The sequence below is a fragment of the Otolemur garnettii genome, unplaced genomic scaffold (genome assembly GCF_000181295.1).
Source record: "Otolemur garnettii isolate 467f Iridium unplaced genomic scaffold, OtoGar3 scaffold00038, whole genome shotgun sequence".
Classification (NCBI taxonomy): Eukaryota; Metazoa; Chordata; class Mammalia; order Primates; family Galagidae; genus Otolemur; species Otolemur garnettii.
The window spans coordinates 14,477,162-14,487,085 of NW_003852433.1; the positions used below are offsets into that span (position 1 = coordinate 14,477,162).

General features: G+C 51.7%; 1 protein-coding gene across 1 annotated transcript in view; it reads right to left on the bottom strand.

Moving 5' to 3' along the window:
* TPCN1 (two pore segment channel 1) overlaps window positions 1–9,924 on the bottom strand; it is a 79,287-nt gene that overhangs the window by 5,822 nt on the left and 63,541 nt on the right. Inside the window, exons 16-25 of the mRNA XM_012805265.2 lie at window positions 7,755–7,811; window positions 7,621–7,674; window positions 6,453–6,525; window positions 5,423–5,530; window positions 4,300–4,371; window positions 3,688–3,777; window positions 2,726–2,841; window positions 1,907–1,953; window positions 738–806; window positions 486–570 (exon numbers count right to left, since the gene is read on the bottom strand). Coding sequence (XP_012660719.1) covers window positions 486–570; window positions 738–806; window positions 1,907–1,953; window positions 2,726–2,841; window positions 3,688–3,777; window positions 4,300–4,371; window positions 5,423–5,530; window positions 6,453–6,525; window positions 7,621–7,674; window positions 7,755–7,811 — 771 coding nt within the window. The remainder of the gene's footprint in view (window positions 1–485; window positions 571–737; window positions 807–1,906; window positions 1,954–2,725; window positions 2,842–3,687; window positions 3,778–4,299; window positions 4,372–5,422; window positions 5,531–6,452; window positions 6,526–7,620; window positions 7,675–7,754; window positions 7,812–9,924) is intronic.

The window sequence follows — 9,924 nt, forward strand, 5'->3', positions numbered from 1 at the left end:
GTGCCACAGTACTTTAGCCTGGGTGACAGAGCAAGATCCCATCACAAAAAAAAAAAAAAAGAACCCAAGACCTACAGCATGAGCCTACTGTTGGGAAATGTGGAGATAACTAAAAGAAGAAACAGCTAGGCTTGAAAAGTCCTGGAGGGGAAGTAAGGAAAGGCAAGACATGGACAGGGCGGCTCTTTCCACAATGACCCTTTCCCTACTGTTTGATTTTTCTTCACCTATGAGATGTATCGTTTTCCTTTGAAAATTCAAGAGTGAGCATTTTTCTGACACTAAATATTTTTAAATCAGTGCAAACAAGAGATTTAGACAGACAAGCCAGACAGATAAGCTTGGACAACTAGACAGCTAAACTGCCAGACCCTAAGCTAGCCAAAAAGCTGACAGCCAGATAGCCAGCTGCACCGCCCAGCAGACAGACGGAGCCAGGCAGGCAGCAGAGAGCAAATGCCCAGGATGCAGTTCCCCGCACAGACCTTCTGAGTCCTGGTTCTTGCGGCTGTAGTTCATTCGGAAGACGAAGGCCTCAAGGATGAAGGCAACAATGATGGTCATCACCACCTGGCCAGGGACCGGGGGGAGGGGAATGTAGGTGGCTGCTGCTGCACACCCCAACAGGGCCTGGCTGGATGGGACCAGGCCCCTTTAGCAGGATGAGCCTGAGGAGTAGGGACAGCTGATGTTGGGGAAGATGGGGGATTAAGAGCATTCTGCCCCCAGCAACCTACCATGGTCACAATGTAAAATGTCATGAAGTACAGGCGGCTCCAGTGAGAGGTCTGAGAGGTGACACCTTCCTAGAGACCGAGGGGAGCAGCCAGTGAGGAAGCAGCCAGGCATCACCAGCGCCTTACAGATCCCTTCTGATTTGCCTCTGGGTATGAGAGGCAGAGAAGAGGGACCCCACTTCCCCCAGGCTAACAGTTCCTTTCTGCTGTGTGTGCCCAGGATGCTCTCCTGGGAGGCAGGATTCAGGACCAACAGGGGCAGTCTTTTTGTTTGTTTGTTTTGTTTTGTTTAAGACAGAGTCTTAAGCTATTGCCCTGGGTAGAGTGCCGTAGCATCATAGCTCACAGCAACCTCCCACTCGGGCTCAAGTGATCCTCTTGCCTTCATTTTTCTATTTTTAGTAGAGATGGGGTTGCGCTTTTTCTTAGGCTGGTCTCAAACTTATGAGCTCAAGCAATCCACCCACCTCAGCCTCCCAGAGTTCTAGGATTACAGGCGTGAGCCACTAAGCCTGGCCTACAGGTGCAGTCTTTACCCCAAGCAGTGACAGAATGAAAGAGTTTAAGATATGGGGAGAAAATAATCAACAATGCCCGGCTGGGCACAGTAGCTCATGCCTACAATCCTAGTACTCTGGGAAGGTAAGGTGGGAGGATTGCTTGGGGGCAGGAGCTTGAGACCAGTCTGTCTCTATAAAAAATTTAAATATTAGCTGGGCATTGTGGCAGGCCCAGCTCCTTGGGAGGCTGAGGTGGGAGGATCACTCGAGCCTAGGGTGCAGAGAGCTATGTCACTGCACCCATAGTCTGAGGGACAGAAGGAGACTTTATCTCAAAAATTAATAAACAAATAAAAATTTTTAAAAGTGCTTGCCATATTATTTTTTAATTGAAAAGTCATCTCCACAGTGGTAGGAGGTACTCCTGGCTGCTGGGGGGTGTGTGTGGAGCCAGCAGAGAAACCCAGTTCTGCCAGATGCTATGAGGGGGGCTTCTGGGGTCCAACCATAGCCTGCAGGTCTCCTTACAGAACACCAACCCAGCGCGACCTAAGACCCACACCCTACAGGCCATACAAAGGGCAACAGCCCATGCTGAGTGTGGAGAGACCCAGAGCTGCCCTCAGAGAGTAGTGGGAAAACACCCCTAGGAGTTGGCTGAGATCTTACCATGATGATGTACCAGTTGTTGACAACTGTAAGCTCAAACAAGGTCACTGCCAAAGGGAAGGGAAAGAAAGATGTCTGCATCAGACCTGCTTATTCGAAGTCAAATTTCAAGTAGCCCCTCTCCACCTATCCTGGAGTAGCCTATCCTTCAGCATCATGTACTAAAATGATGGCGCCACCACACATCAGCTTGGGCTGTGAGCTCCAGAGAAGATTAGCCACAGCCCTCCATGAGTCCATGCTGGCCTATTCCCAAGAGGGCACATGGTGTGCCCTTAGCTGTAGCAGCTCATGCAAGACCAGGGCCAGGGTAGAGGTCCATACTGGGTGCAGATCTGAGATGTCATGGGCGGGGGTGCCCCTTTCTCCGAAGAGGCCATGTTTGCCGGGACACTGTCCTCCACATCCTCACCCTAGGCTTTTTCTTGGAACCAGCCAGCAGGGGCCATACAGAGCACCGTGGCAACACTGGTAAGGCTGGGTCCCACCCTGCCAGTGCCACCACAGTGAGGTAGGTGGTACCCTCATAGTAGACTATACCCCTTCCAGCTAAGGCATGAAACTCTTCTCCTTTCTCAAACTGAAAACATATCAGGAAAAAGAGTAAAATCTAGTGGCTCAGTGAACCCTGGGATTTGGCCTGGACTCTACCCTTAGGGCTGGGCAGATGGGACCCACACCCTCCTTCTGAGCCAGTGAGGACAGCAGAAAGTGTGGCCTACAGCTCAGGAGGGAGAGAGTCTCAGACAGCTCTGCTTACCCACTCTGGGGCCTGGGGCAGCATGCCCTGGGAATGTTCCCCATGATTTCTCTACTCACCGAAGCTGTTCAGGATGTTGTCAAAGTTATTGAGATAGTAGTAACCTTCCTCCACAACAGTCCTATTGCCCACAGTATGATTGAGCCAGCGGTAGGCATCTGCCACTGTACTAGTGCTGACGGGGAACACAGGGAGGCAGAAGGGAAGGTCACAAGACAATCGGCCACCTCCACGAAGGACAAAAAGTTTAAGCAAACTTAGGTCCAAACAGCCCTGCCCCCAGCAGAGTTTCTTGCCAGGCCCTGTCCAGCTCCTGCCTGAGCTTCATGGGCTACACTCAGCTGCTATGCCTTGGGGGAACCCCAGGCTGCCCCCACCTGCCTGCACTAGGCAGTTCTCTGCTGCCGGCCAGGCCTTCTCTCTCACTGCTCCCTGCTGAGGAGGGAGGAGAGGCAAGAGCCTCCCTGCATGTGCCCAGCCTGGAATGTGCTCTGGAGGCTGGATACCAGATGCCAGGCACCAACCCCAAGGAAAGGAGAATTTCTTATCAGGGCCCCACAATACAATCAAGCACGTTTGATAGGTTGCTTCTCTCTGAAAGAGATCCCATCTACCATATCCCTTCCCATCTTTTATGGCTGGTCTATGAAAAACCATGCCGATGTTTCTGAAAGTCTGTTTGGGCCACCAGAGAGCCTGTTCAGAAGCAGAGTCCTGCATCTCATCCCTCAGCACAAAGGAGGAGCCAATAGAGGCCCAACTAGGGTGTGGCTCCTAGACCCCGCTGGGGATATGGAGAAACTGGCTCAGACGCCCTCTCTCCAGAGTTAACCCTGAGTCCAGGCTGTTCACATAGCTCACTGTGTTCAATGAAGCCGTGAAAAGCAAAGGAAAGCAGCCCCTAGAACAGTGTGTGCCTAAGGATCTTAAGGCTGAGAGGGGGCCCGTGCTGGCTCTGGTGCCCCCAGAAGTGTAGGCTGCTGGCAACGAGTCAGGGCTGGGCATCCCATTGCCTACTTACTTGCAGCAGTTGGGGTAGAGGATCCCATAGAAGAATTCCATGCCCGCGATGGCAAAGGAGTAGTAAAAGATGAGCAGGGTGAGGCCCAGGCTGGGAAGGGTCAGAAAGGACAGGGTGACGTGGGGCCTGCCAGGGAGATAGATGGCTCCTCTGCAGCCCCAGCCTCCTCGCACCCACTGAGCTGACATGGAGGCGTGCCCCTAGCGGGGGGTCACCGACTAGGAATGCCTGTGGGGAAGGGGCCTTATGGTCTGGGTCTGGGGTAAAATCGGCTCAGTTGAGGACTCTATTAACAGATGCCCCTTTACCAGAGATTCACCCCTTACCTGTGAAGGTAGACTCACAGGTGACCCCTTACCTGTGAATGTAGACACAGGCGGTAAGTGAGTTGACTGCTCCCTGCCCTCCCCACTAAATATTTCAGTTGGGTCAGTGGAGGAAAATGGTGCCAGGGAGACCTGTGGTATCAAAATTTCAGGCTTCCAGAAGGCCCATCGGCTCCTTGACTCCAGTCCTCCCTGGGACTCTTTCCCCAACTACCACTCAGCTCCTCTCCCCTGTGGGCACAGCCTCACAATGCCTGCACCTGAGGGCCAAGAGGCAGGGCAGTACCTGGCCATCCGCGGCAGCAGCTCAAACATGGTGTCCAGCACGTTACGGTAACGCTTTTTCAATTTAAACAGCCTGAGTAATGGAAGAACACCAGGTCATTTACAGAAGCAGGGGCACGGCCTCGGCCCCCTTCTGTCAGAATGTGCTGGAGCCTGCCTTTCATGGGGCCCTCTCCTTCACCTGAGGGTCTATTTCCCCCAAAGCTTGGCTCAGGTGGCTTGTGCATCTGGTAAGAGACAGGCACAGCCGTAGGATATCGGAGCCAGACCGGAAGAAGAGGTGTGGAGCCATGCTGTGTCTCCTCACAGCATATCGGGGGTAAGGATGTGGCAGCAACTTCCTACCATAGTTTACACTCAAAGCAGGAGGCAGAGAGCCAAACCTCACACCCAAGGAGAGAGGAGGGCCCATGCCCACCAAGGGGCAGGGAGTGGTGCTCACCAGTAAGAAAATATGGCAGTGAGTGGGAGGGAGACGGACACTCGGGCTGGCCCCAGGCCACCATGTACACCATGGCAGCAGGGTCATTCCCCAGACACTCTGCCAACCGGTGTCCCACCTCTCCCCTCTGCTACCAGGACAGAGAGGACAGAGCTTGGGTGCAGGTGTGACTACAGCTGGAGTTGAGAGGAAAACACAGTCTCTGAGGACACAGGCCTTGGGGCCCTTCCATGGGAAGAGGCATGTCAGTGGGGAAGGCTCTATCAGGATGTCCTACAGTGTCCCTGGGAAATTGGTGAGACCTGCGTGAGGGTTTTCAGGACAAGAGGCTAAGCAGAAAAGCATGAAGTCCCACTGAAAGGCCCCCTGACCTATAGAGCCTAAGCTCTGATTTATGGCTGAGCTCATGGGCTTCTGTGGCCACAGTAATGCCAGCTCAGGCAGAGTACACATGAGTCACAGGCTGGGTTTCTCTGCTCATCTGAGCCGCCTAGTGCCAGAGAGGGGAGGAGATGCCAGCAGCCTGCACACCCTCACAGGGTAGAAGTGACCCTCGTGGTGCTTCTGCGGGGGCATGACATCTGTGACACAAGCTGTGAGTCTTCTGGCTCCTTTCAGGTTACGGTCCCAGGGCCTTCTGTCCTCCCTTTGCCCCCTGCCCCAGCCCAACCTGCCCCGTCACCTTAGCAACTGGAGGGGACGCAGGACCACTATGAAATAGAAGGGCTCCATGTTGAGTGCCAGAGCCAGCAGTCCCAGGAAGGCAAACACTGTGACGGAGAAGTCGAACCTGAGAAACAGGAAAAATCAAGGTCCATTCAGCAGCCCTAAAGCCCCCATGACTACACCCCTCTCCTGGGCCTCAGTCCCCCCTCCAAGGAGCCCAGACACCAGCCAAAGCAAAGCCAACAGTAGCCAGCTAGCCTTGGGAGCAACTTCCTGATGCCCTGGGTTGCTGAGCTAAGTTTGCCAAACCTAGTCACAGGAGAACAAGAGGATCAGGACTCAGTGTTCTCAATACCCAGGACCCTCTCCCAGGGCCCCTGTACTGGTCTAATGACACAGAGGGCAGAAACCTTGGCCTCATCCTCAGCTCAGGAGACATCTGGCTACACAGTGGGAACTAGCCCAACCGCAGAAACTTTTTGATGTGAGTCCCACCAGAACAGCTACCTACCTCTAGTTGGAGGGCATACAGGTACTTTCCTCCAAATTCTTCTGTTTATTAATTTGTTTTACCCTCACGACCCAAGACCTCGTGAGTGTAGCCTGATATCATGGGTCAGTTAACTCTAATGGGGTGAGTAAAAGACCTCCTGAGTTCTGTGGCCCAGGGAGAAGGGCCACATGGGTCTCATCACAGTTCACCAAGGGAGGTGGTGGGACACTCTTCTCTATGGGTGCTGTGGGTTTTTATAGGGGAGATAAAAAGCCTAACAACTCAGGAAGAGCCACCTGACCTAAAGTACCTCAAGACACCATTCCCAGGACTAGTGTGAGTGGCCTGAAAGAGTTTAGGATAACAGCCTGACCCTGGGGAGTGCATGGGCCATGGGCAGAGCTGCTGTAGGAAGACAGAGGACTCAGCCTGTCCTCAGACTTTCCCTCTGCAGTTCCAGAAGCAGCCTGTGTACTGGGGGCATACAGGGAGAAGACGCATGGTGGCTGTCCCTAGAGGCTCAGCCATGGGAAGAAACGTGCTGTCCACTTACAGGTTCCACCCGGAGGACAGGTACTCCACAGGGCCTAAGCCAGCAACTTTCAGGAACAGCTCCACCCCATAGACTGCAGGAAAGAAGAGGAGGCTGGGAAACAGCTACACACATCTTCCCCACTGGCCTGGCTTCCCTCCAAGGCTGCCCTGTAGACTGCAGCCTCCCCACAGGCCATGTGCCCTCTGGGCTGTACCCCACACACCTTCCCCGTGAAAGCAACACTCGCTCCAGAGAGGGCCTGGTCCAGATGGTGGCCACCTGGGCAACTTGCTTAAGAACAGAAATCCTCTCCCCTCCCCAGCCTCTAGACATGCCACAGCCATCCACCTGCCCAACCAGCTGCCGTGTCCCGGCACCCTTCCCATCAAGTGTTATGCTGGGTGCCAGGCGTGCAGCAGTGAATAGGGCAGGGCAGGCCTGCACACACAAAGCTTATCATCCCCAGGCAGGAAAGACAAGTGAACAGGGGATGGCAACACAGTGTTCAAGGTGTTCAGACTTGACACGATGACAAGGAAAGTGAGGCAGAGGTGGGCATCCCCGAGAGTACCATGCACAGGCCTGGGGCAGGGGTTAAGGCAGTGGGAAGAGGGGTGCTGTTTGGAAGGCTAGAAGGTGGCAACAGGCTAAACAGGTGGGCTGCAGGGGCTATGCCCAGCAGGTAGGGTGGGTCACACCTGGGGGATATGGACTTGATCCCCAGACCAGTGGAAAACCATGAAAGAGTTTTAAACAAGGATGAGTTGGAATTAGACTAAATTTCTGCTCCATCTCTCTCTCTCTCTCTTTCTTTTTTTTTTTTTTTTGAGACAGAGTTTCACTATGTGGCCCTGGGTAGAGTGCTGTGGCATCACAGCTCACAGCAACCTCAAACTCTTGGGCTTAAGCAATTCTCTTGCCTCAGCCTCCCAAATAGCTGGGACTATACGCACTTGCCACAATGCCCAGCTATTTTTTTCGTTGCAGTTGTCGTTGTTTAGCAGGCCTGGGCTGGGCTCAAACCTGCCAGCCTCAGTGTATGTGGCCGGCACCATACTCACTGAGCTACAGGCGCCAAGCCTGCTCCATCTCTTAAGCTTCCTGTTTTACTGAAAAACCATGAATTTCTAAGCCAAATGCAAGTTCTCCTGGACAGTGTTTAAGACAAGCCACATCAGAAACTTACTAGTAAGAAAGACGAGGTAACTCCAGGGCACATGTTTGGAGAAGAAGTTCCCACCTGTAAGACAGAGCAGGAGCAGGTCCAGGGCAAGTCAGTGTGCTGACCAGGACCTGGCCAGTCCTCATGCTGGGGCTCACCTTTCAGCATAAACGTCTCCACGAGGATCCAGATCCCATTGACTGCCACCACCAAGTCTGAAATAGACAGGGCCATGAAAGACAGAAAAAGGAAAAAAAGAAAGAAAGACAGTGGTTAGGGTACCAGCCACATGCACTGGGGCTGGTGGGTTTGAACCTGCCCCATGCCTGCTACATGACAACAACAACAACAGCAAAGCCAGGCGTTGTGGCAGGCACCTATAGTCCCAGCTACTTAGGAAGCTGAAAATCGCTTAAGTCCAAGAGTTTGAGGTTGTTGTGAGCTGTGATGCCACAGCACTCTACTGAGGGCAACATAGTAAAACTGACTTAAAAAAAAAAAGAGAGACAGAAAAAGAACAGGTGGGCTTGGAAATTTATAGGTCATAGCTGTGGTCCCTGGTTAACTTCTGGGAAGCTCTGGGAGAGGGAGGAGAACAGGGCTGCTCCATGCACCCATTCAATAGAGAATTTCGGCTCGGTGCCTGTGGCTCAAGTGGCTAAGGCGCCAGCCACATGCACCTAAGGTGGCGGGTTCGAATCCAGCCCGGGCCCACCAAACAACAATGATGGCCGCAACCAAAAAAACTGCCAGGCGTTGTGGCGGGTGCCTGTGGTCCCAGCTGCTTGGGAGGCTGAGGCAGGACAGTTGCTTGAGCCCAGAAGTTGGAGGTTGCTGTGAGCTGTGATGCCACGACACTCTACCCAGGGAGACAGTTTGAGGCTCTGTCTCAAGAAAAAAAAAAAAAGAGAGAATTTCTTTCTACTAGGTGCTCTTTACCATAGGAGTTAAACTTCCCAGTGATTTTACTTAGAAACAGCTATGAATTTCTAAAAACATTCTCTACGTCACTGCAGGGATACCAGTTCCAAGTCAGTGTAAAAGATGAATAATACAGATGAGTTCGAGTATTGAAAACATTTGCTTGCCCTTAGAGAGATCTAATTCAAAAACTACATAGCTGGCTCGGCTTTGGTAGCTCAGTGGCAAGGGGGCCAGCCACATACACCAGAGCTGGCGAGTTCAAATCCAGCCCGGGCCTGCTCAACAACAATGACAACTGCAACAAAAAAATAGCTGGGCATGGTGGCACGCGCCTGTAGTCCCAGCTGCTTGGGAGGCTGAGGCAAGAGAATCACTTAGGCCCAAGAGTTTGAGGTTGCTATGAGCTATGATGTCATGGCACTCTACCCAGGGTGACAGCTTGAGACTCTATCTCAAAAATAAATAAATAAAAAATAAAAAAAACTACATAGCTGAGTGAGATGGCTCATGCCTGTAATTGCAGCATTTGGGAGGCTAAGATGGGAAGATTAATTGAGTTTATAAGTTTGAGACCAGCCTGTGCAACATGGCAAGACACTGTCTCTATAAAAAATAAATTAAATTAAAAATGACTGCATGAACTATTTAGCAAGATCGCTTATGCATTTAGCCTTTCAAAACCTAGCAATCCTACTTCTAAGGACCAATCCCAATGATACATTAGCAAAAAATCCAAAAGATGTATACTGAAAACTGTTCCCTGCAGCACTGTTTGTGAGGACAAAACACTGGGAACAACCTATGTGATCTGCAGCATGGAACTGGTTGAATACCGAGTTTCCCCGAAAATAAGACCTACTCAAAAAATAAGTCCCTAGCAGGATTTCTATGCATTTGTTAAATATAAGTCCTACCCCAATAACCAGACCTAGTGATGGGCATAGCTACGCAGCATATCTGCATAGCCACACCATGCATTTCAGTGTGGAGAGGAAGACATCCCCTGAAAATAAGCCCTAGTGTGTCTTCTTGAGAAAAAATAAATTTAAGACAGTGTCTTATTTTTGGGGAAACACAGTAGGCTATGATATAATCATAAGATGGCTTGCTTTCTTTCCTTCCTTCCCTTCCTTTCATTCCCTATCTTTCCTTCCCTCTTCCCCTCCTTCCTTCCTTTCTTTTTTATGGGTTAGAGACAGAAGTGGTGGCAACTTCTCCACCTTAAATGGCATCTTTCAACCATAAAACAGACCTCATTTCTCATCTCCAGGAGATACTGTTAACTGAGAAAAACCAAAGTGAGGGAAAAAGTGCATCAGGTGGCTCAGCGCCTGTGGCTCAAGTGGCTAAGGTGCCAGCCACATACACCTAAAGTGGCGGGTTCAAATCCAGCCCAGGCCCGCC